The sequence below is a fragment of the Prosopis cineraria genome, unplaced genomic scaffold (genome assembly GCF_029017545.1).
Source record: "Prosopis cineraria cultivar Desert tree isolate PC_DT_omini unplaced genomic scaffold, ASM2901754v1 PC10, whole genome shotgun sequence".
In the NCBI taxonomy this organism is placed as follows: Eukaryota; Viridiplantae; Streptophyta; class Magnoliopsida; order Fabales; family Fabaceae; genus Prosopis; species Prosopis cineraria.
This window is the reverse complement of record NW_026555341.1, coordinates 33,787,305-33,814,953: the sequence shown is the minus strand read 5'-3', so window position 1 is coordinate 33,814,953 and position 27,649 is coordinate 33,787,305. Positions and strand designations below refer to the sequence as shown.

The window sequence follows — 27,649 nt, the reverse complement described above, 5'->3', positions numbered from 1 at the left end:
GAAGGGAGAGCAGATGTTAGGGAGCCAGGGGCGCTGATCCTCCAGCAAAAAATGGCAACACAAGGAAAGGGTAGAGGGCTTTGGTCTGAAATATTCAATCTCAGGACTAATTTTCCAATACTGGTGGGATGGTGGTATTGGGTAATCCCACATAGATGGGGTTGGGATTCAATTTCTCATTACCTTGTACCAAACATAAAAAGCTGGTACTAGCCAATCTCAATCTTAGTCCCACCCTCACCAGTCCTCATACGAAACAGGGCCTTAGTGCAGAGTTTTAGGTTGGTTTCCGACTGTAGAGAAAGGTAGAAGTTTAGGTTGCACAACCACGCATGCCAAGGATCCTACCCTTAGTGAATGGGGATTCAACAATGTTCTTTCAAAATATAAGGTGCAAGTATAGTAATTTACTGCATAAATAAAGAATATTTTTAATATTTTACATGATACAAACATTTTTACAACAATAAAAAATAGATAATGACCGTTCTGTATAAATAATCAAACCAAAGGTCAGTTCTGTTGATACATGATTGTGCTTTCATCACAACCACGTTGGTCACATAACATGTTTGAAAATAGGTGTCTAAGCTTTATAGTTAACTCACCTCCAGGGCAAGAGAAAAGTAGCTCAACTTCCATCCTTACTACAGTGTAAATAGCATTAAATGGAAGTATCAACAACTAATTGAGAAGTACTCACTCGAACTCTCACGACAGTATAATAATAAACACAATGTTGCGTGTACCTTAAAATCGGCATACTTCAAAGAAACTCAGAAATTCTTTTGATGTGTGAGCTAATTGATTACGGAAAGAAGTGTGGATTCCATTCATCCCTATTCCCACGAAAGAGAAGAAAATTTAATGTTCAAGAAGCTTGAGTTAAGAATTTCTCACCCCAGGAAAAAGCATCCCAATCAAGCGGCAGGGTTTGTCAGAGACAGATAGTAGCAACGTCTGTGAGGGTAATTCGATAACGGCACACTGAAATGAGGAGGAAAAAAAAAGACAAAAGAAATTCAGCACCAGAATAAGCATGCCAAAACCAAGAAATATAAACGGTCCATCCAGACAGATCATATTAAGTAGATGATTATATAGCCACCTCTTATTTTTGTGGAGTTGAGTTGTAGCGGAGAATTTAAATTACAGCAGATTGCAGAGCCCTGTTGAGCCCTCTCTCTTTTCCTTTCCTTTCCTTTGCTCAGTTTCTTATTTTTTAATTGACCTAGGAGGGAGATTTTATTTTAGGGTAAACAAGCATTTTTGCTTCTCACTATTCGCTCAGAAACATTTGATATTCTAAACTTTCAAGTGGTGCAGTTTCCCTCTTCCACTTTTGAAAATTGTGCATATATAAAAAGGGACCTCAATGAGGACTTAATTAATATCAATTTTCTTATAGAATACTCATTTGTAATTTTATGGGTTCTTTTTTGTAAGTTTCGATATCCTTTTCTTGAATATTTTGGGTCAACTAACAGCCAAAGTTAGTTTTTTTAATAGCAAGGTGCTGCACCATTTTCAAAAGTTGATAAGAAAATTGCACCACACAAAAATTTAGGATACTAGATGCCTAAGAGAATAGTTGAAGGGAAAAAATGCTCTTTAACCCTTTATTTTATGCCCCCTCTTGCACTTCTTTTTTTCCTAGTCAATTCTTCTTCTACTTACTCTAAAAAGAAAAACACAGGAAATGCTGCCCGTTTGTTTTGTATGAGTCTCATAAGTATGCCCTGCCCGCGTTCTCCTAATTCAAGTTTACAATAACTATCACTTTACATGCAAACAAACAAAGAATACCCACAAAACAAGCTCGTAGCATATGCAGGCAGCAGGCACAAAATTACAACAGTTACAATCCTTCAATGAAACAAGTAAATTATCCATCCTCATTCAGCATCTCAAAAATGGAGTTTGAAATAACACAGATAATTATACAAAGTGTGATTTACAAATTTTGAGCGACTGGTTATACACTTGTGATCCCAACTTATATTGCCTAGACAAATTTGAAACCATTGTACTCAAGACATTGATAAACTGCAACTTTTAAACACAGATAGTGAACCATACAATTTCAGTGCATATCATAAACTCACATATAAGGTTCATTTTACCAATTGGTTATTTTTCCCCACTAATAATTAATATATGGCATGCAATTATTATGCTTACAGGGCAATATGGGACATGCCATTCTTTTTAGGGGAGGAATGCAGAACAAAGTTGAGATTAATATAAATAATTACTTTCAAAGATAACATCATGCAGACAGAGTCATAGTTCCATGTAATCTAAGATATTATATTTTTAGTGAAGTGATTTCTTTTTTTAATCTTCAAATTTAATTGATTGGAGATCCTCCGATTATAACAGCTACATTTTATCTTCTTTCTAGAGCGAGGCTTATCAATTAATGATATTGTTGCAGATTAGAAGAAGAAATTAAAGAAAAGGGAAACAAAAACTAAGATGCACTGATAAATTACCAGCTTCTTTTCCTGAAGCTGAGCAAGAAACCCATGCGGGTTCAAAGCCCGAAAAACTAGGAAATCTGCCTTCCCAACGTATTGCCTTTTGTCAAAACATTGTCATGTTAGAATATCTACAGAGTAATGTCTGAACACATACAGCTACACACTCTAACATGAATGAGCAAGACCCAAGCTGAGCACAAAAAAGAAATTACTGGTTATTCATGTGGTCTTGAGATATAAGACGATCTATTCGCATTGTGTGTCGCCAGTCTGATGCAAGCCTGGGACCCATAAAAAGCAGTCATTAACTTTTCATAATTAATGCCAATTTAGGCCAATATAGGTGACAATTTAAAGCAACTGGTGATGATTTAGGCCAGGAAGACACTTAGGAAAATCCCATACTGCTTCAGCCATATTGATATAAATTTGGAGCAAATGATGTGTCATGAAAAAGTTAAATATTTCGTATGTCTTAAGGTAATTTACTATGAAGAAATGGGAGAAATGTCGACCCAAATAGTTACAATCACTTCCATTTGCACATAATACAGAATACTCATGCACACTTTGCTTTGTTAAAAAAACATGTTCTTTAGATCAAGAATATATAACTCGTATAGGCAACCCTGAAATGGATTTCATAAATCACTAGAATTATAACTAAAGTGGGATACCAACTAAAATTAGTGTGTGTGTCTGTGTGTGTGTGTGTGTGGGACTATTGAGTAATTATTGTACATTATTAGTCTTTACTCTATTGTCTTCTCTCCACTTATACACACACACACTACGGTATCTCACATGAATGATAAGAGAAAATATTTTCTCTTCTAAAATCTACATGGTATCGGAGCCTCGTTTCACTCAAGACTTGTAAGCCTGTTATTTCACACACATTTGAAGTCTAAAATGGGACTGACTAGCTATAATAGGGACTTGTATGCACCACACCGTTTGAAACTCGAAAACTGGACTGGCCCTAATTGGAAGCACAAGAACTTGGTGTTTCGGGCATATTTGATATGAGCAGCTTGTGGACTCACATTTGAAGAGGAGGTTGTTAGGTTATCCAAGTATGAGTGAACTTAAGAGGATATGGTAAATCCCACATTAAATAAAGTTGGACCCAATAACTAATATAAAATAAAAAGAAAGGACACATAAACTTGAGCCTATTAAAATGTGGTGTCCTTTCATTACTCTTACTCATTTCTCCTCTCCCCCCGTTTTCGAGCTCTATTGTCTTATCTCCAGTTGTACATAATTATATATGTATGTATGTCTGTATATGCTATCACATCCCACATGAATGATAAGTGAAAATATTTTCTTCTCTAAAATCCACATTGAGTAATAGGGGCTCTAGTCACTTGAGCAAGCAGTTAGGAGTTCAAATCTCATTCCTTGTATATGTTACAATTTAATTAGAAGAGATCTTCCATTTTCCCTCAACACTTCAGAAGAGATAATCTCTATTGTTGATAGAGTCTAGTCCTTATACTTGTTAAGGAAAAAAAACCCAAGTGAGGAGGTTAGAAGTTTGACCTTTTCTGTTCCAACTCTCAAAATCAAAAACTCTAGGAATTTATTGATTTCATTGATCAGTAGAATAAAAACTCAAAAGTTAGCTTCTCAAGATGCTTATTAATAATGGTTACCCTGTTTTGGCAAAAAAAAAAAAAAAAAAAATTAATGGTTACCCACTACCAAAAGTATGGTTCTAGGGAAATCATCATCTAGTAGCTCAAAGTAAGCCATCAAGGTGGCAGGGGTCAATAATTTCTTTAATGCAGAATCAACTTAACGACCCATAAAGAAAATAACATTGGATTGACAGTTTTAGAAAGTCTAACCACTGAAAATGATCCCTAGACTTCATGAAGAAAGAATAAATAAACGGAAAATAGTGATGAAGGATTGCAGGAGAAATTTTATATCAATCAAGGACTAGTTGTTGTCAAAATCTGAATAGAAAAAAGTCCTAATGGATTGTTATTAATTTAAAATAAGTTGTCTGAATGGATACTTATTGATAGAAGGCTAACCCGAATTAACAAGTATCCATTCAATTTTTGACAACAAGTAATTCTTCATTCATATAAATTTCTTTCAGTGGTCCTTAATTGATATTTTTTCAAGAATAAAACTTCCTGAACTTACGATTCAGAAGCTGAAATACTCCGATAACCCTGCCATGAAGAAAGTATTCATAAAATTAATTCATGCCACAAAATTACAGGAATTATCGAGGAATGAAACTGAAAATGAATAAGATTATTGCAATGGTCAAATAAGGATATCTAAGATAAAATGAATAGAGAAGTAAGCCAGATAATTATCAAGTTTTGGGATCATACCTCTAGTTTGGTGATAAATACGGGCTGTCCTTGTCTTTGCCCAGATAAACTCCCCTGAATGAATTGCAACAATTTAGAATATAAAACTTATGCAAAAGCATGCAAGAATAACAATAAGAAATTTTCATGACTTATGCTTTGGGGCAATTCCTACTTATCATTTGATGATTTACTATTATTTATGGTTACAGCCACTGGACATCATGGAATTGATTTATAGAATTTTAGAAAACAGAGAGATAATTTCAATGAGATTAAAGCAGAATTGTAAGGGTATATTAGATTTAATGAACCACAATCGAATAAACCAAGGTTTCAAAAACTGAACCAAACTAAACCAATTCAACTAATCGGATTGAGAACCAGCTCTGAGTCTAGTTCAGTGTAACCTCAAACAAGCAAGTCAAAGACCACATAACCCGATCAAAACCCGGCATGACCAGTTAGAATTAGCCAATTTTTTTTTTTAAAAGAACACTTACATTAAAAGACAAAAAGACTAAGTTGGGTCTTGTGCAAAAACGTTTGGCCTATTGAAGCTCACAAGAGCTCCTATTGCACACTACTCCTTGCCTGGTTGCCTCCCATCACTTCCTTTCATAGAGTACCCCATCCCTTCCATCTTTCATCCCCACACGATGTGCGATTCACTTCTTACCATAGCACGCCCTTCAGTCCTTGTTTGGCCACAACTTCTTTTTCTATTTTTATCTCATCTTTGGTTATTTTTTTTGTCAATATTCATGACTTTTTTATTGATAATGGAAACATATATTTCATATCTGCACTTCATAGTATTTATCTATATTTTTTCTTGATCAAAATATTTTAAATTTCAGTTTAAATTGGCCTACAAAAAAAGCCTGATGATCACAACTTGAAAGAACATAAAACATTTTAGTCTTTCTCTCCAATATAAATTTCTTCTTTAATTGATCTTTGATTAGTTTTTTATTGTTCATAAAAATTTTCTCAATATGTAGACAAAAAATTCATATTTGAATTTTAAATTATTTATTCTATTATTTTAAATAAAATTTATAATATTTTAGTTTCTATTTGCCTTTAAAATGTCTGTAAGTGATCATCCCATGTATATATTGATACTTATAATTATATATTTCAATATAAAAGTAAAAATATGCTAATTTATGATCAATCGGTTCGACTAGTGAACCCGTGAACCATTATCTCGATCGATTCAATGACTGGTTCAATTTTTAAAACCTTGGTATAAACACAAGGTAATAAGAATTTTCAGCAATATTTTTCCTCACCTCTTAGCAATGATATTGTCCATTCCATAATGTCAACCATCCAGAATTTACCAGAAAATAAGGTAGTACAGGTTATGACCATTGCATTACATGGGGTAAAGAAAAATTGAACATGGTGGCAAAGCAAAAAGGTAAACGCAACCTACAATACAGACATTTATGATATGTCATTACCAAATAGTGATAATGATAATCTAACACAATGTAGGCAAGAAGTGAAGACACACCAGAGGATTTAGAAAGGCCATCCATCTAAGATATATAAACTGAATTTATCAACATTCAATATTCTCTTCAAGTTAAAGATACTAACGGAAAAACAAAGACATGATCCAACAAAATCGGGAATTGACAAAACTATGGTCTACCTTAGTGAACCATAACAGAAAAGGCAACCATTGCAACAAAAATGAAAATTGTAGTTTGCAATAACAGACTTGATTTTTCTAAATTGAAGACTTAATTTCATATCAAATATGCCAATTAGTCTAAAATATTCTCAAGTAAGGAAAAGGGAAAATGCATGAAAGTAAAAGCTTAAGAGGCAGAATTACAAGGACTAAAAAGGGATCAAGACAAACCTCCCAAACCTTCACATATTTTGATTGTGTAGATTGCATACCACCTGAGGTCTGTTGCTGTAAAGGCATATTAGCTGCTGCATTATTCACAACAAGTGGTTGCATCCCCGGTTGTACTTGCTGAGACATTCCAGGAGTAGGAATCATTGTACCAGTGCCAGAAGAGACAACTGATGGACCAAGGCCACTCATCACATTTTGGTTCGTGTTAACTCCCATCTGTGCTCCTGCAATGTTTCCTTGGCTCATGGCTAACCCTGGCTGACCCATACTAACAGTACCTTGCAGATTTCCCAATGGTTGTGAAATCCCAATATTTGAATTTCCAGACATATTTGATGTGGCTGAAGTTAATGAACCAAGACCTGAGTTTGCTCCAACCTGCACGGGACCAGTAAGAGATCCAGAACTAGTTATTGAATTTATGCCTGACTGTCCAGATGAAAATACATTTTGAGCTGCTGGTACAGAAGACACCATTCCACTGGATATCATGTTTGACATGCGCGTAGCCACGGGAGTAGGACCCATTGACTGAAGTCCTATTGAGGTTCCTCCACTTAGGACCTGTCGTGCTTGAGAAAGATTGTTAAGAATGTTGACATTTGCTTGAGCAGGACCCACTGGACGCAGGGCCTGTGACACTGGCATCACGGGCTTTACATCCTGTGTATTTTCATTACTTGGCATAATATCTTGAGAAGCAGAAGATGGAGATGAAGTCTGCAAGCTTGGGACAGCTTGACTAGGAGCACGTGGAACTGATGACATATGAGGAAAAGTAGGTCCTGATACCATGGAAGTAACAGGAACGGGCTCCTGAAGAGATGTGACAAATTCAAGATCATTTTGAGATTTAAATTTAAAAAAAAAAATCAGTGCTAAATTTTAATAATGATTTGATACAGGGAAATTGAGGATCTTACCACTTTTATAGTAGCAGGGGCCATATTCCCAGCAGGAATTGGTTGCCGGTTTGCGATAGATCCATTAACTAAAAAAATTCATAGAAAAAGCAGACAGATTAATAGATCTTACAACAAATATTACAACATGTAAACGAAGAAATATGGTAAAATCAGAATTATCAGAATTTAATTGAATTAATTGCATGGGGTTCTAAATATCTGGCTCTATATTTTTTTTTTATTTTCCCTAATTGTGTATATCCTCCGTATCATGCTTTCCCCCTTTTATATCATAGGGGATGCTCTGTATGTATTGTAATATTGTGCCAACAACAACAATAAAGCCTTATCCTACTAAGAAGAGTTAGCTACAATGATCGCACGATGTAATTGAGCTTTGTCTGCACTCAATTCTTCTCATAAGCCATTAATAGAGAGATCTTGATTAATGACTTCTTAAAGTGTCCTTCTTGATCTTCCTCAATCCCTCTTCATAGGCCTAGAGTTTTTTTGCTTGCACCTCCTTACTAATGCCTCTACTACATTCTTTTCACATGACCAAACCATCTTAAATAATTTTCTACCATTCTCCTCTATTGTAATGTTGTGAGATCAATAAAAATCATCTTGATGGAGACTTGGGAGTATGAGATACCGAGTCTCACATTGAGTAGTATGCGATGCTTAATGGGATATTTAAGTGGGTTAGTTCTCAAACCTCAATAGCTAGCTTTTAGGGTAAGATTCCCATCCCACTTAGATACCTATCACATCTTCAATGCAATGATTCACATAGGATTACAGCATGAGCTAGAAATCAAAGACAATGAGCCTCAAACTAGTACGGAGTTGAACTTAGGTGAGGAAGTTACACACTTTGAAATGATTTCTAGCCTCAATGGCTCCTCCATGTCCAACTTGTGACAAGTTAAAGCTCAGAGGTCCCATGTCAATGACTTCTAACCTTAAAAGGCCAACGGTTATGATAAATCCAAAGAAGCTGAATGGCAAAAGTTACTGTGAGCTAGCCCAGGCAATAAAACTTATTAAAGGTTGTTGAAAGATCAAATATCTCGCTAACGAAACACCCTTGTCAGATGCATTGAATGCTCAGGCCTTATGACGGTAGAAGACTGAAAACTCAAAGGGGTTTGTCTTGGCTGATAAATGATATGATCCTAACAATAAACAGTCTCCTGTTTCTCCCAAGTAGACGTGAAATATAGGACATTGTTCACAACTCCTGTTTTCAAGTCTTTCATATAGATAATGGCACAAAATACTTGAACAACACCTTACTAGAGTCGATGAATTCTACCCAAAAGTCCTTGAGAGAAAGAATAGACATATTCCGGAGATTTTCAAGGCATTAGCAATGTTCTTAAATTTTAGTGGGGCAATGCTATCCTAAATGCTACCAATCTTAGCCATTGAATGCCTAGCAGAACCTCATCCTTCAAGACCCCTCTCTAAGTTCTCCACACCAATTATCCCACATTTTAACTTGAGAACAAACTTCCTTTAAAAGTTTTTGAGTGCGTTGTATATGTTCACATTCATCACAATGGAAAACTTAATCCTAAAGCTGTCAAATGTGTTCCTTGGTTATTCTGCATCTCAAAAGGTTACAAGTGTTATATGACCCTGTTAAAAAGAGCGTGTTAGTTGTGATGTCACATTTAATGATGAAACCCATTTTACCCTCAGTCTTCAATTTGAGGGAGAGTTGGAGTGAATTTCAACCCATGGAAGAAAGACCTTTACCTAATTCCTCACTACCCTTGACTGCCAAGTCTAAGAGTAGTATCAATCCTAAGAGTAGCACCATGGTAGAAAATATTCCCATCCCAGAAATTGAAGTGAATCCTAACACAAGAGGAGACACCAATGCAAATAACACAAATGGGAAGGACTTGACTCTCTAAGTACAGATGAAGAAACCAAGTAGTAAACCAATGCTAGATCTTGACCCACAAAGTGAAGATAATTCAAAAAAAGAAGAGCAAGGTAATCCTGATGATTCCAAACCGATAACTGAAGTTGATAATCTTGATCTTCCCATTGCTCTTTATATCCTATAGATAAATTTGCATCTTACAAAACCCTTTCACCTCAATGTTATGCTTTCACCATTGATCTTGATAGAATAAAGATGCTGTATGATATCGAGGCTCTTACAATTCCTAAGTTGAGAAAAGCTATTTGAAAAAGATGGAAGACCTAAAAAAGAATGGCATATGGGAAGAAGTAGATCTTCCTCAAGGAAAGAAACTCATGGTAAAATATAACTTGGATAATACCAATACAAGGCAAGATTAGTACCATGCAACAAGCTCCCCCATACTAGAGACGCAACAAATACCAAGTCCTTGCTGAAACTAAAGCTGCCAACATCATCTTCACATAATTCCCTGCCATATCCTATGCTCTGATAACAGTAAGAAGAGGAAGCATATGAGTGGGCTCAACAACACATCTTAACCCAAAACCTTAATGCTCAATGTTGAGTCCTTTCACTAATATATATATATATATATAACTCAATTCTGTTTGATGTGGAACTTCCCACATCAAGTCAAGTCCACTTGACATATCCTAACAAATCTTGGTTGTCTTTAGCAGCCAATCTAGATTGGCCTCTTTATTAGCTTGATGTTAAGAATGTCTCCCGAAATGATAGTTAAAAGGAAGAAGTATAAATGACATTTCCTCCTAGTTTTAACAACAGAAGGAGAACCTAGGTCTATAGGATGAAAAATTATCTTCTTTGATGCAAAGACACATAAGAAATAAGCCACTTAATTAGTGACCTTCCAATCTCAATTTATATAAATTAAGGAAATGATCTTGGAAACATGAAAGAAGACCTCCAATGGAAAATAAAGACTATGTTATCGTAGTATATGCCATGGCATTAAACCTTCCTAAAAAACCTAGGCACTGCAGATCAATGATGCTACCATAGGGGCACTGCAGTCAATTCATGTCTTTGTAAACTGTCCTTTCACCCCCAAAACCATTCATATCAATAAAAGAGGCTGAATATAGTGCAAAATCATATATTTGAGATCTAAGATTGTATGATGTGTTCAATCAATGCCAAAGGATTATACAAGTGTCAAGCAAGCAAGTCTATTGATTTATACATAACTAGCATTTACAACTATCTTTGATAAGCGATGCATCTGCGAAGCTTATAATCAACCTTGTGGCATAGAAGTAGGTACTGTCCCGGTAACTGGTGCAACAGGGCCTGCATCCACCTTCACAGGACTTTGATTTGAAGGCAGAGTTGTGATTCCAGAACGACTCAATGCAGAACAGGCTTCCCTGAAACTTTCAGATATTAAAACAAGAAAATGGGAATTTTTTGTATCAACAGGTGGACCTGCTGCACAGCTGTTTCGCTTCCCCTACATTGCCAAAGGGATGTAGTCAACACCTTGAAGAGCTCAAGAGCTAATTTCAGTTGCATGCTAAATTTAAAAATAAATATTAAAAGGAGGGAAAATAGCAAATAGATTACTAAATACGCTCTACTTTTGCTCTACAAATATGAGCATCCACTTTGCTAAGTTATCAGATCATGCTTGTGGTATGAGTGGTTCATATTAGACAAAGTATCTGATATCTCGTCCTTTGAAAATAAAATACATAATTCTTTTGTGAAAAGAGTCATAACCCATCCTTACCGCATTGTAAATGACTTTAATTTTGGGGAGCTTCTTTGGACAGATAACAGATAGAGAAACAGAACACTGCATGCAAAAGATTACATTCCAGAGATAAGGGAACAATGAAAGAGACAGAAACCAATTTTTTTTTTTAAAAAAAAGGAATACCTGAGGAAATGCTTTAGCAACAGCTTCAGCATCATGTAGACGATTCCCTGTATCTAATTCTATGGTTTCACCTTGATCTAAATTCTGCAGTGTGGTACATAAACTGGTGTCGGCAAAGGGTAGGGATTACTTGCTGCAACAAGAATGCAGTGCTTTTGCAAGTCCACGTTCTGTTGACTTTGCCTTCCATTTTGAGAAGTGGGGAACATCTGAGAATTCGAACATTTTATCATGAATAAGATTCCAAGTTTTCAAAAAGAAACCCTTGACAATTTTAAATAATGCATTTCAATATATTAATTATTATAGAAGACTTGTGTGCAAGACTACAAAGTGAAAAGCAACCCTAACAATTAAATCTAGGTACTCTTTACATGCAGTAAAGGTCATCCAAAACAGGTGTATGTTGTTGGTTAAATGAATAGCAACACACAGAGCTGCATCCACCAAATACATAATAGGACTAGTTTTAGCACAAATTCCAATATGAAGTAGTTTCAAGACATTATTGAATATCAAATATTTAGGTTACTTGATAATTAATTCACAAGTGATTTGAGATTTGACAGATGATGAGGAATGAGATATTTCCTAGTCTTTTGCTTGACCAATAAGAAGATAGGTCCTAACTAATCACTGAGGAAGATGAAGAACCGAGTAGAGCTCAAACTCTAATCTTCTGTTCTCTCTTGTTCTTTGTTTTGGTGGGTCTGTGATTGGAGCAGATGAAAAAATGCTAAGACACAACCACTATAGAGCAGCTCTTTAACTTCATCAAAGGAGGGATTGATAATTTGAGAACAAAGTTTCCCTAGCCCAACTAAATCCAATCCATTTTATTTCCATGGATGTGCAAGCATACATGAAAAGATAAAATCCAAAATGAATATATACAAAAAAAAGTGAGCGTGACATCTATTGAGGGGAAAATGGGAGAAAATCATTTAAGCGTGGAAGGCACCAATAAGGAGAATGGAACGGATAATCTTGAATGCTGTAAAGAGAAGAAAAGCAAAATAAAAAAGAACACTTATGGAAATTATTGAATAAAATCTCTTAGTTAACATTATTCCCAAGAGCTTGGTTGATGATAGAGCACAACGGCATCATGCAATCCATCTAACCGACCCCATCTAGTGGGATGAGGCTTGTTGTTGTTGTTGTTGTTGTTGTTGTTCAGTCAATCCAGGTTGACCATGAATTTTGGCCATGGAAAAGGAGCCCAAGAACGAAATTGGACTTGTTTCTAAGGCCCATCTGGCCCATACATACCCTCCATTCAACAGCACTTTTTGCTCAATTCCTATCTTTTCTCCTGAACTTTTGCTCTCTCTATAGTTCTCATCACCATAAAATTTGCTACCAATCAGCAAGCCTTTTTGAAAGATTCAAAAAGTTAATTTTATTACTTTCAAGTTTTATAGCTTTCCAACATCCCATGCTTTATAATTGTCATCTTGTCTGTTAGACATGCTTCTGCGTTTTCTCCAAAAATCTAAAGTCTTTTAGTTGTCTCACAGATTCAAGGTTTTGATGTCAAATTAAACAGTTGAATCCACCTCAATCAGAATTAGAAACCATAATTTAGTTTTCAAATGTAGTGCAAGTTTTATAGAGCCAAACTCCTAAGAAAAATTTGCTACAGAGCTATTGAAGCAATAAAACATTTCAAGAATTGTGCCAGAAACAAATGTAACAGTTAAAGCATTAAACTCAAGGACTGCAGCCACTAGTAATTAAGTGTTTTGAATGAGAAATTGAGAGCCTATAGCTTAAATAACAAGTTCAGCTAGCATGCATGCATCAACTTTATCAAGCATAAATGTTAGTTTTATCAAGAGACTAGAAAGCTTGCTTGTCAGGATTTCTCTTAATTTGGTATGCTTTTAAGACTCTTCTAGCATTTGCTGGTTTAAGGATGCCAGGTCATCCAACAAGTTATACCTTCTCTTCCTACAATACCTTCTTATTTCATCAACAATAAATAAATTATCCGATCTCTTTCCTCCTAACACCAAGTCCTAGCAGCCTTAAACTCTGCAACCTCAAGAAGTTATTCACTTTATTCAGACCCAGGAAACCAAAAGAATGACTGGAAAGTGGTAAGACATGCAAAAGCCCAATCCCCTTCAAAATATCTTTCAAAAAGAAAAAACACACACACACACATGCAGGCATGTAAGCGTGTATGCACAAGCTGAAGTTTTACACAGTGCCCCTATATCAATCCCCACATTGAATCTGGCCTCGTCCAAGATCCTCCAAATGTCAATACACGTTTCTCCCTTACGTTAGAATACTCCATTCAAAGTAAGCAAATTTGGAATGCTGGCATTAAGAAATGGGAGAGCTTTATGGAGATGGAAATACTCTTAAAGTCAACTGAAACTTGAAAGGAGAACAGGACTCATAAAAAAGAAAGAGGAAACTAACGTATTATACCATGATAGCTTCAGAGAGCCCTTCTGCAATTGCAGCATCATCAAAACCACCGCCAACAAAGGACAGAGCTGAAAGCCATTTCCAGAATGTATCAGGGTCACTTGTCCAGCCAGTCCGTTGCGCAACAATACCTGCATTCAACGATGCCAAATCAAGTAAATATACTCCATATATTAGTCAATTGCATACAGATTTTCTGGCGTAAGAGAGCAGAATTCAGACTTCACAATATTCAAGAGATTATATTCTTGAAAATTAGTAAGTAGCGAAATTTTGTCCAATTCCATGCTCTACTTCAAAACTAACAGACAATTGTTAATATATTCTATATTTAAAATTATACTCAACTCATCAAAAGAAATCACACTCATCTTCTAATTCCCTTGTCAAAGAAATCATTTTAAAGTGCAAGGGATGGGTAACAAAGGAATACTTGAAGAGAAATAGTAAGTGGTAGAATCATAGAACAATATGTTTACACCTGCACTTTAAAGAAATGACTCACTTTACCAAAAAAAAAAAGAAAGAAAAAAGAATAGACTCACAATCATGCATCAACATCTGAAGTCCTAATAATTCAACAGTAATGCAGTCTAAACAAGAGAAGATTTTAATAACACCATTAAAAGATTATGCAAGACTGTACCAGAATAACATCCACGAGTACTAAAGGTAACTAATGCAAACTCAACATTGGAAGTCGAAGGCTTCTGCATAAAAAAGGGAAAGGAGAAGTTAATAGACAAGCAAACCAAAATACATCTATTGTCAAGCTAGAAAAAATATCACATGTACTAAGATAGTAAAAGCTAGAAACTAATGTACTCTACTTCACAAATTATTGAGGGCCTAGGCTTTTCCACACTTCTCATGCTAATAGCATTTAAGGGACTTCATCTAATAGCTTAAACCTTCAGGATGGATTAGTCTTCCTATGCAGCAACCAGAGCAAATTTCCTTAATACTTCTTTCTTTTTTTTCTTTATAGCTACTTTCTTTCTTTTTTAAGAAAAAGAAAATCAGTATCAGAGGTACAAGAGAAGATATAGCATTAGCGGCCAGAAGATATCAAGAAAAAATTAGAGAGAGAAGGGCAGGGGTGGGGGTCGGGGAGGAAACTCCACTACATAGAAAAGCTGTTTCAGTCTCTGTGCAAATAAAAAATTATAATTCATTTGAAACACAAACACTCATTCACAGAGCACCAAAACAAGGCTGTAAACAAAACTTTATCCCACAACAGTAGTAAGGGCAAGGAGATATCCTTGAAGATATGAGCAGCCCTTGCCTATAATAGTAGTAATTTCAACCAAAAACACATTAAAATCTTGCAAGCTTCCAACACCTAATAAATCCTTTGGATCGGTTACACAACTTTCCTCTGCCCAAGCAATTGAATCAAAGTAAGCCAACAACGGCTTCAAGCTAGAGTTTAGGACTTACAAACAGCATAAAATAAGATCACATAAAAAATATTTAAGCAGTTGATTAGTTGAAACTATCCAATAGATTATCAAGACCAAATCATGCATATCTCCAATGCATCACTGACCAGTGCTGAAGCCTTGTTAGTTTAGTAGAGCTTTAGCATCAAGCAAAAATAACAATTATAAAATTGGCAATGAAAGAATCTACTGGCCAGTGCATAAAATCAGGAAGAACCAACAACATAATAAACAAATATTTATTCCTCAATGCCAATGAGAGGACAGGATTTTACTTTGCCGTCCGTGAATAAAAGTATAACAGATTAAATAAAAGAGCTAATAAAAAGTGAGCAAGTCACATGAGACACTAATACAGTCCTCTCATCTTTTCCCTAGATAGTATTATCTTCATTTGAGTGAAATCATGCATACCTGCCCAGTTGTGTCATTTCCACCCAAAGACCTGCATGAATACCATAAGGTGTTAAAAATAGTTGCTAACAAACTGTAAAGTGAGGTAGTTATGGAGAGTTAAGTTATTCATCTAATCTAAGACGGGAAGGACTTAACATATAAGGACTGTTAGATGTAGGTTTACCTTACTGCACATGTAAAAGGAATCAACTGATAATTATCACTAGGCACTAGATAGAACAACTGGGGGTGGTGAAGGGTGAAATTAACAACTATCTTCAATATATTTCTGGATAATGGTTGTTCCCACTAAAGCATGCCTTTAAACAATAGTAATCTCAATTTGCAGAGCTTCATTTTACCATTAAATATTGTTAATCTACAATAACAAGTATTGATGATTTTAAAATGATACATGTAATATAGTCTATTAAGTGATATTGTTAGCATGTAAGAAGTATATCCCTTTAAGCCTCCATCATGTGTTCTTGAGATTTTACTAATTTTAATGGAATTTGACAAATTTGGTGAAAAACTACCCCTTTATTATTTTCACTACTATCATTTATAGAATGCTATTTATAAGAGTACATCAACACAAAGTAATAAATGTTATCTTAACCTCTAACTACCAACTACCAACTAATCTATCCATTAAAGAAATAAAATAAATTTACATTATTTAACTACACATTTTAACACTCCCCCTCGAGTTGGAGAGTGGATGTCATCCATTCCCAGCTTGGATGCTAAAATATGAATATGTTCACTTGACGATCCTTTTGTGAATATATCTACCAATTGATCACCAGAGGGTATGTAGGGAGTACAGATTAGACCACTTTCCAACTTCTCTTTGATAAAGTGTCGATCAATTTTAACATGCTTGGTCCTATCATGTTGTACAGGATTATGAGCAATGTTGATAACTAACTTGTCACAATAAAGTCTCATTGGACCTTCCCATTTGATTCTCAAAAATAAAATTATCTTCACCCACAACAACTCACAAATTCCAAGTGCTACAGCTCTAATCTCAACTTCAGCACTAGATCTAGATACTACATCCTATTTCTTACTCCTCCAAGTAATGAGATTTCAGCCAAGAAATGTCAATATCCTAATGTAGACCTTCTAGAATCCATATCCTCTCCATGATCTACATCTTTGTATGTCTCAAGAGTCAATTTTTCCCCCTCTTAAACAAAATGCCTTTTCCCGAAATACCCTTCAAATACTCAAGTATGTGATAAATCGCTTGTAGATAAGATTCTTTAGGATCATGCATAAATTGGCTTACCACGCTCACAATGTAGGCAATGTCTGGCCTAGTGTGAGCTAGATAAATTAATTTCCCAACAAGTCTTTGATAGGATTCATTATTGACAGAAGGCACTGGACGAGGAGGTTTGCTAGGCTTATGACTTTTCTTCGGTTTGCTAGGACGTCTTCCTTACAAAATCTGTGATTCTGTTCAATTGGAGTGTCCATAGTTTGCACCCCATTTTTCTTGTTTCAATGAGAAGGTCAAGAATATATTTATGTTGGGATATGAAGATGCCATGCTTAGAACGTGCCACTTCAATGTCCAAGAAATATTTCAACCTTCCTAAATCTTTTCATTTGAAATTCTTTCATCAATTGACTTCGCAAAGACTGAATCCCTTCCAAATCACTCCCTATTACTATGACATCATCAATATAAACAAGTAAAATTGTTACTCCCCCTGAAGATGAATGTTTGATGAACAAAGTGTAATCATCTTGACTCTGTTTGAATCCTATGCCAACCATGGCCTTTGAAAACCTACCAAACCATGCCCTGGGTAATTGTTTCAAGCTGTACAAAGCCTTTTTTAGCTTGCAAACAATACCATGAGGAAGATGAGAACTAAAATCAGAAGGAATCTCCATATAAATCTCTTCCTTTAAGTCACCATGTAAGAATGCATTCTTCACATCAAACTCCAGCAAGTCCCAGTCATAGAGAGCTGCAAAAGATAATAAAATATGGAAAATATTTATTTTCACAACAGGGGCCAAAGTTTCTTTATAGTCAACCCCATATGTCTGAGTATATCCTTTGGCAACAAGCTAAGCCTTGTATTTGTCTAAAGAACCATCAGAATTGTATTTGAGAGTGAAGACCCACTTACACCCAACAAGCTTCTTTCCCTTCAGTAACGAAACAAGATCCCATGTATTGTTGTTCTTAAGTGCGTCCATCTCAACCTTCATTGCCTTAACCCAATTATCATCTACTAATGCCTCAGATACAGACTGTGGTATTGAGATGGGATGAAAACTAGTCAATAAATCTTTATGATTGCAAGACAATTTCTCATAGGAAAGAAACAAAGATATTGGTTATAAGAATTTTTCGATACAACTGCGAGCCCTTTTCTCAGAGCAATAGGTAGATTCGAATCAAGCTGTTCTGAATTATTTTCAGATACATCCTGATAATCAAAAACATCATGAGAACTTGAAGGAATTTCAGTGTTTTTAGGAAGATTAGGAGTTACCTCACAATTTTCATGCACGGGTTCAGAAGTTTGAGTAGGAGTCGCTTTAGATGATTGGATTTGTGTAAGTTGAGATATTCTCTTCTTTCAAGTGAAAACCTGTAGTGGACGAGTAGATTTAGAAGTTGATGGTGCATCCAAGGTCTCACTAGGTAAGGAACTAAGAAGTTTGTTGACAAGGAGATCATGAACCTAGTCCTCACTAAAAGGGCTCTCTCTTTCAAGAGGGGTATTGAAATAAGAATTAGATTTGAAAAAAGTGACATGATGATAACACTAAGACCCTCTTTTGAGTAGAGGAATACCTAACAAGCACACATTTAAGAGCTCTAGGGTCAAGTTTAGTCCTTTGTTAAGAATGCACATGAACCAAGACCACACATCCGAATATTCTAGGTATAAGTCCACTTGATGCATTAAAATTAGGGCAAAATTGGGTAAGAACATCAATAGGACTTTTTGAACCAAGGACCGGGGTTAGAAGTCTGTTAATCAGGTGTGTAATAGTTAAAACAGCTTCTCCCCAATATTACTTAGGCACATTAGTTTGAAACAATAAGGCTTTAGCAACATTAAGAAGATGACTATTTTTCCTCTCAACCACCCCATTTTGTTGGAAAATATTAACACGGGATAATCCATGTAGAATTCCATGTGCATCAAAAAAATATGGACAATGATTGATTAAAAAAATCTTTTGCATTGTCAGACCTAAACCTTTGTATCCCAACTCTAAATTGAGTTTTAATCATGTTATAAAAAGTGGGAAAAATAGTACCAACATCATATTTTTGTTTTAGCAAATAAATCCATGTTATACGAGTGCAATCATTGATAAAGAACACAAACCATCCAGACCCGATAACATTAGGCACACTAGATGGATCCCAAATATCACTATGAATTAGGCTAAAAGGAATAGAAGTTCTTTTATTACTCATAGGATATGAAGATCTTTTATGTTTTGCAAACTCACAAACATCATAATAAAAGGACTCAACAGGTACATCTTTAAACCAAGAAGGAAACATAGTTTTCAAAACATTAAACGAAGGGTGACCCAAACGACAATGATAAAGCCAAATATGATCTTTTCTAGACCCGACTTTTTTTGATTAAGAAAAGGAGGAAGCCATCAAGCTTTGAATCCTACTACATTCACTTGGCTCATCAAAAAAATAAAATCCATCTCTTTCTTCAGCAAGTCCGATCATCTGATTCGTCTCTTGATCCTGAAAAAGATAAGAGAGAGAAAAGAATAAAACATAATAATCAGAATCAATAGCAAGTTTTTTCACAGAGATAAGGTTTGTGCATAGTTTAGGAACATGCAAGACATTCTTCAGGAAAAGACTATTACTCAATCTAACATCCCCTTAACCAACCATAGTAGCTATAGAACCGTCACCCCACACGATTTTCCTAGTACTAGGGCGTGGACTATAAGATACGAAAGTCTTGGAGAAATTTGTCAAATGGTTTGAGGCTCTAGAATCCACAATCCAAGAGTGAAAAAAATCTTATTTTGAGGTATTAAATGCAAATAAAAATAAGACAAATGAAGGCTGAAAGGAGATACCTGAGAACCCCAAGAATAGATAGCTATACCAGAACCAGAAGTAGTCACCTTGTCAAGTGACTCTAGCATAGATCTTAGTTTTTCAATCTCTCCCTTAAGGTCAATCTGATTAGAATTCTCTCTAGTAGAATCAGTGGCCACATGAGCTTGCCCTTTTTTCATATTTGGAGGCTTACCATGCAGCTTCCAACACTTCTCCTTAGTGTGCCACAGCTTCTTGCAATGAGAGCATCGAATAGGTTCTTTCTTCGAAAAGTCTCCTCGTTTCTCATTTTCCACAGAATAAGGAGCAACATTCCTTGACACCAAGGTAGAGCTTTCCACTGATGGAGTTTCCATCATCACTCCTCAATGGCCTTCTTCTGCTAATACAATGGCAATGGTCTCATTGAGAGAGAGAACATCTTCTCGACCAAGAATTTGAACTCTTACAGGAACAAATTCTGAATTAAGCCCAATAACATGCTCAAAAATTCTCTGCTTTTCAATAAAGCGTTTAAAGGTAGCTGCATCATGATCTTTCAAAGTAATACACTGATAGTGGTCTAATTCTTGCCACAAACTCTTCATAAGGATATAGTATTTAGTGACAAATTTACTGCCCTGTTTGGTATTGAAAATCTTGATCTGTATCTCATAAATTTGGGTAGCATCCTTTACCTTTGAGTAAATCCGATACACCGTATCCCAAATCTCCTTAGCCAAGGATAGAAACAAACATGTGTGACTAACTTTAAGGGCTATAGATTGCCACAGCCAAGATATTATCATTGAGTCAACTTCATCCCAAGCATTGAACTTGGGTTCTCCTGGCATAGGACCAGCCTCAAGTAAATGACTAAGCTTCCCTGGACCCTTTAAAAAGGTACGAACATACTGAGACCAAGCTAGAAAGTTGGCTCCAATCAATCGATGAGCAACTGAAACACTTGGCAGCTCCCCAGAAACCCCAAACAAGGAAGACCCAGTACTGTCATATGTGTTTTTTTTGTCAAACATGACTAAAACAAGGAGAGAAGGAGATTCCAAGCAAAATGGAGGTGACTGGAGGCCAAACGGAGGCCTAGACTCGCTCTCACACACCAAAAACGCAGCACTGGCCAGATTTAGTCGGCCAGCACGTGGCAGCAGACATTGGTCGAACTTCTAGGTTCGGCCAGTTGGCGGCAAGCGAAGGCGGTAGTCCAGCGCGTGTAGGCTATATAGTCTCCGACAATAGTGAGCCTGCCTGTTCATAACCCTAACGCACGAAGACAATTGAAACCGTAACACAAAAAATGAACCCAGTAAAGAACTCTAAGCCTCAGATAGGCTCTGATACCATAACAAATTTGGTTAAAAACTACTCTTTTATTATTTTCACTACTATCATTTACATAATGCTATTTATAAGAGTACATCACTATAGAATAATAAATGCTATCTTAACCCCCAACCACCAACCACCAACTAATCTATTTACTAAAGAAATAAAATAAATTTACGCTATATAACTAGACATTTTAACAGAATTTTTTAACACATTATACAGCAACTATACAAGAGTGTTGGCTCAAGTATATGCAAACAAAAAGATGAGATCTCTTATCTAATTTAAGTGTTGAACTGTCACACTCCCTCTGTGTCATGATACCATTTAGACATGACTAAAAATTTAAGAACAAAGGAAAAGTCGTTTATTTTTGTTGTAACCTCTTGGCAAATAGAGCTTTTAGGCACTGAATTTTTTTACTTTCACATTCACTTAATCATTATTAATTAATAGCAAATAACATGTTGTGTAGGTACATACAGCGTTATAAGGTTCATATTATGTAAAAAACAATAATTTAATAATAAAATAAACAGTATATCAAAAATTTAACTCACATCAGACATCACTAATGCAAAACTCATACCAATTATATAATAATGCAAAATCTAACTAAATTAACAAAAAATGCAACATCAGACTTTTGAATCATAAACATGTCTGTCTCTGCCAGACACAATAGGAAAGAAATATTGGGTACGAGAGTATAAAATATGAAATTTGCGTGCATTGAAAATTTAGAGTGATTTGGATATTGAATTAATCAGTAGTAATTAGGCGTTACAACAGTATTTTAAATTAATTGGGAATTAATAGTAATTTAGGATTTCTCTTCTATCATTTGGGGTTTGCCAGTTCAAGTTCTAAGGATTGCTACAAATTTGGATTTGTCAGACATGAATTCAGAACTGAGAATGTGTGTAAGAATTGTGTTTTCCCACTTCTGTCCTTCCCCACTTTCTGTCATCCCATAATCTCTCTCTTTCTTTCATTGCTCTATTTGTCCAGCATCAATTTTCCCATTGCGCAGGGGCCTACAGAGTAGGAGAAAGCATCGAATCCATTCCTATCAAATTTAATTCTTGAATGAAGAGAAATGAAGAAAAAATACGTGGTCCAAAAGAAAAGCGCAACAGTGTGCTTAAAATAAGGGTACATGATGCAGTTCACAGGGGTCTTGCCATTTTTAACTTTTCTTCTTTTCTTTTGTTTTTTTTTTTTTTCGGTGGTGGGGATCATGTATTTGAATTCACCTCCCATGCCCATGTAACCAGAAATATATTGGCAATGAATGATCCTGCCTTTAAAATGACGGTAAGCTGTCAGGACTCACCCAACATCCAAATGTTATAGAAATTCAAAGCAGGTAGCTATTGATTCTCTCCCCTAAACAACTAGATCTTTGGGGCAATCTCCCCAAGGTTTGATTCAGCAGCCAAGAAAATGTATCAAGCATTCACAGTATTCAACCATGATTTCATCCAACTTCAGCAGAATTTTTACAATTGATGAAACAACTTTTGCAACTTGATTAAAATGACCAAATCCCAAGTCCACTAAGTGATGGTTTAACTATATCTCTTCAATCAGACCCTTGAGAGATAGTTAATAACGGAAAATAAATTATCAGAGTGTCACTTTTGAGATCAGTTTCTGAATGTACCATCTGATTGCGTTGCAGCCATTTGCTTCGTAAAAAGAGTATCCACAGTCAACTTAGAAATGAAGACAACAAACACAACATGTAAACCAACAAGAACAACTTAGCTTACAAGATTAGCATTACATCTTCAAGTTCTTAGAACTTGAAAGGAAAAGGCGAAGGGGCACGGTGTTTCGTCAATTCCATGTAAGTGGCAGTAATTACGAAGGGATAAGACTCACTTACATCACTAACACAACATGCTAGAAGTTGAAATCTGAAAAATCAAGTCAATGAAATAAACTTGAATTGGAGTTGAGGCAGACTATACTTTTACACACCAAAATCAAAGCCGAAAAACGCTATAACTCAGAGGTAGTAACGAAAAAAATCCCTAACCACGATTCAATATAACTAAGCACAGATACCAAAAGAGAACGGAACCTGATTATCTTATCGAGATAATCCGAAAGAATGGTTTGCCAATACGGCCCCATAGCAGCAGTGGTTTCGACTACGACAATCAGCTGTTTCTCCAACATGATTGATCCAGAGTTCTTCGAGACACGCGGTAAAGTGAAGCAGGTCTGAACCAAACGATCACTCTCATTCGCCTCAGCCTATTCTCTCTGGAAATACAAAGAAACAGTGAGTATTTATACGATGCTTTGTGGCAGATTTATTGTGCGGAAGGCGTAGCAGAAATGGAAAGAGGTGAATTGCATTAAAGTTGTGCTCTTTGAATTAGCATTCAAGAGGGAGAATCCGCAGCCGGCAATGGCAAGAGAGCGACCCAGCGCTCGCTCTGTGAACGGAAGGTTGGTGGTTATAACGAATTTAACAACTCATCGGAGAAGTCACAAGGCTTGCTTCTTGTTCTCATCACGCGCGGAGAGAAGTATAACGACTTGCCTGGTGCGCCGCGTTCGTGAACAATGGGTAAAATCAGAAGGAACTTGGATATGAATTTTGTTTTCCTTCCTTCCTGGTTTAAGGAAGAATCTAAACTTCAAAAAAAAAAAAAAAAGAAAGATGAAGCAAAATTTATCTTTAATTAAATAAATTACTTCAGTGCTGCGTGTTTGATTACACATATAAAATTTAATTTAATAGACATAAAAAACTTGTAATAGTAAATTGGTGTTCTTTACGTTGTACAACTAGCAATACAGGCATAATTTGCACATGTATATTCAATATAACATGATATTTATAGATATTTTTAACTTTAATATATATATATATAAAATAAAAATATTTAATATAAAACATTGGATTTAAATCCTTTAAATTGAAAAATCCTATATAATTCTTTAAATCAATGACAATTAGCGTAATTATATTTTCTCAACTTTTTCTTTAAAATTACTTCATTTGATTTTATTCAACTAGATTTTATAACTCATGTCACACGAGAATCTTAACACATTATTTAATTTAAAAATAAATCATAATAATGAGAGAAAAAGAGAGAGAAGATTTTAATGAGCTTATTTTTTCATAAGTGATGTTATAAAAATTTAATAAATAGAAAATATAAAGAGAAAGACTAAGAATAATAAATTAAAAACAATTTATGGCCACTTATTTTATTTTATTTTTGAAAAAATATCACTTATTTTTTAAAAAAATATTTTGTGAGTTTTTATAATATTTGATTAAATTCTTAAAATAATTAGGATCCAAAAAAATACATTTCTAATTTTTTTAAAAAGCTACTTTAATGTTAGTTTAAAGATAATAATTAATTTATTGAAGATATAATTTAATTAAAAATATTTTTTAAATCAGAGTAATATAATTTATTTTAGTTAAGAACGTGTCCAAATCTACCTCTTTCACCATGACCTCACATTAACTATTTATTTTTATTATAGGTTTTATATTATATTTTTAATCATAGCCCCACATTCTTTCATCTTTTTTTAATCATATAAAAATAAAAATATAGAAAAAAAAAAGCTAACCATGAAAAAAAAACTTGATGGAAGTTTACTATTCAAGTGAATAGCAAACCTCATCATACTTTACAATATATAAAGATTCAATATATATTTGTGTTCATTGTATTTTAAATTGATAAAGTTTAATTAACAATCATTGTAGAATATAAAATTCTCATATTAAATTTGATTCTCTTCCATATTTATTGTGTTGATATGTTTCTAAAATAGCATAGACTTATAAGAAAAAGTTGTTCATTTCATTTTTAACTTTTAATTCAAATTATAATTATAATTATAACTCATTCTTTTAAATTCAATTTGTTACAACTTATGTTACTAATGGTGCTTACATGATGTCTTTATCAACATCATGAAAGATACACATGGCAATACATTAAAAGAAATATAATCACAAAAAAACAAAAAAGAAATTTAAAATTAAAAAGGTGGCAAGGACGAGTTTGGAGTGGAGCAATTTAAATACTTCCTTCATCACTTTCAAAATTTTCATATTAATTTCATTTTCTACGCTTGCCATTTTTTTCCACTTCTTCAATATTATCCTTGTGAGCAAAATCTTCTAAACTTGATTCCTGCATTAAAAGTATAATTGGCATCATGAACCCATATTGAAACCATCAATCTTTCATGATGTCTTTGATGAAATATCTCTTTTCTATGTCAGCCACTAGTAATTTGGAGATCAAATTCTTTTGGTTATCGTGAAATCCATCTAGGATCGTGCATTGACTTGTCAATGTTTTCTTATAAATTTTTATCACATTCTTACATCAAAGATACCCAAAAAAAAACAAAGCAAAGTAGTTACCCTAACAATCTATTTCTATTTCAAGGAAGGATCCAGAGTAACTTGGAAATCAAATTATTTACTTTCCAATCCTGCCTTCAATTTTACTATCTCTTCATCCCACGCTCAAACTTGTCTCGGCCCTTTCTTCAAATTTCATATTTATTTTTTGCCTTTCATGATTTTATTTTGGGTTAGTGAGTAAATAGGATCCTGAACTTTTACTCGAAAATCGTCCTAGACCCTGAACTCTTAAAATATGTAAAATAAATTCTAAACGTTTAAATTCATGATAATATAAACTCTGACCGTTAACTTTTTAACACCGTTACTGTTCACGCAAGTACTGTTCAGGGTTTATTTTTCTATGAATTTAACCTTAATTGTTACAGTACTCACATAGACAGTAACGGTGTTAAAAAGTTAATAGTCAAGGTTTATTTTGCTATGATTTTTAAAGTTTAGAGTTTATTTTACATATTTTAAGAATTCAAGGTCCAGGGCAATTTTTGGACAATAGTTCAGGATCCTATTTGACCATTAACCCTTTTATTTTTTAAATATATTATTGCCATGTAAATCTTATAGGGTGGTAATGAGCACGCCATGTAAGCACCTTTTGTGACACATATAAATGAGGTCCAATTTGATTATTTTATTTTTTAAATGTATTATTGCCATGCAAATCTTACAGGGTGCTAATGAGCATGCCATGTGAGCACCTTTTGTGACACATATAAATGAGGTCCAATTTGATATACTAATGATAAGGATGAAATTTTTAAACAAACCAAAGCTTCAAGGATTAGATCGTGATAAGTTAAATTTGCAAGATTAAGTCACAACCAAGCTAAAAATTAAAGGATCAAATGAATAATTTTTGCATAATATAGAAACACATAAATATTTACACAATTGTACATGGATTTTCATATTTATCTTAACTCATTATCATAATTTATATTTATATTAAATTATTAAATTCAAAGAATACTAACTTGAAAATGTTCATTTTATAAATGTCGAAAAATGTTCATTTTATTTTGGAATAACATACTATTTGTCCTTACAGTTTTTCTTAATTTTAAATTAAGTCCTTAAAGTTTTTTTTTTGTTTTAATTGAGCCATGATAATTTGATCAATTAATTGTTAAATAGTAATTTAGACTCTAAACTAGAGGCCTAAAGGTAATTTAAACTTTAAACTCATATGTGATATATTTTGAATCTTAAATAATTAAACTTGGAGCAATCTCACCTTTGCCGTTAAATTGGACTAAACATTTGTTGTATGGGGCCTGTATATTCTAACATTTCCCTCCTCTCTCTCTCACCCCTTCTTGCTCCCCCTCTTTTTATTTCTCTCTTCTCCAATTAGCTAGTTAGTGATAGTCGAGCCCTCTCCATCCCCTTCCCCCTTTCTCTACATCTTTCTTCTCCAATTGATGATAGATGCATCACATTCAAGCCCTCTCCCCCCTCTTTCTCAAAGTCTCTTTTCTCCAACTGATGACGGATGCATTGTAGTTAAGGGATGAATTCAACCTCAACAAATTCTTATCAAAAGTGTCTGGAGTTTGTCAAGGAAGAGCTCAAGGTTTGCCTAATCTAGTACTCGCTTGTTCCTTTCAAGCATCAATGCCATTCTCTCACATCACATCAAACTATTAGAAGAACCTCTGTCAGCAACCCTAACTCCATCTCCCTTCGACAAACAAGTGCTCAACTTTGCCAACAATGCAATTAATATCGTGGTGTTGCAACAAGGCGCTTAGCTGGTGGCTTTATGCCAAAATGAGATAGTTTTTGTCAAAACTCACTCTTGCATTCTAAGTATAAATAGACCTATAACACATGCAATAGCCCCTTGAAGTGTGTGTTCACACACTTATAATCTCTCTCTCCCTCTCTCTCTCTCATTTATCTTAAACTTTCACCACGTTTTGGTTCTGTATTCCAAGTAGAGCTTGAAGATGTATTAGATTCTAAAGGCAAGCCTGTTACCCTATAATCTTCAATTTCATGCCTTCGTTACACCTCCTTGCTCCAAACGGGATCTATGGTCGTCCCAGAGGCATGCTTCAGTTGTATGTTGCATTACTA

The 27,649-nt window shown here is 34.8% G+C and overlaps 1 protein-coding gene and 1 pseudogene across 9 annotated transcripts in view; both read right to left on the bottom strand.

Annotated features, from left to right (window-relative positions):
* The window catches only part of LOC129322649 (mediator of RNA polymerase II transcription subunit 25-like), a 79,551-nt gene extending 55,782 nt beyond the window's left edge, over positions 1-23,769 (bottom strand). For 2 of the 9 annotated variants that reach the window (XR_008596267.1, XR_008596268.1), the window contains exons 1-5: positions 23,237-23,766; positions 18,260-18,358; positions 15,753-15,783; positions 14,540-14,603; positions 13,894-14,024 (exon numbers count right to left, since the gene is read on the bottom strand). Coding sequence is in view for 6 of the 9 variants with exons in the window: in XM_054968964.1 (XP_054824939.1) it covers positions 13,894-14,024; positions 14,540-14,603; positions 15,753-15,783; positions 18,260-18,358; positions 23,237-23,334 (423 nt within the window). In the remaining 3 variants the exon portion in view is untranslated. The other 7 variants (XR_008596269.1, XM_054968966.1, XM_054968967.1 and 4 more) reach the window with 6 other exon arrangements.
* LOC129322648 (mediator of RNA polymerase II transcription subunit 25-like) lies at positions 195-11,660 on the bottom strand (annotated as a pseudogene).
* Positions 23,770-27,649: the final 3,880 nt, after the last annotated feature.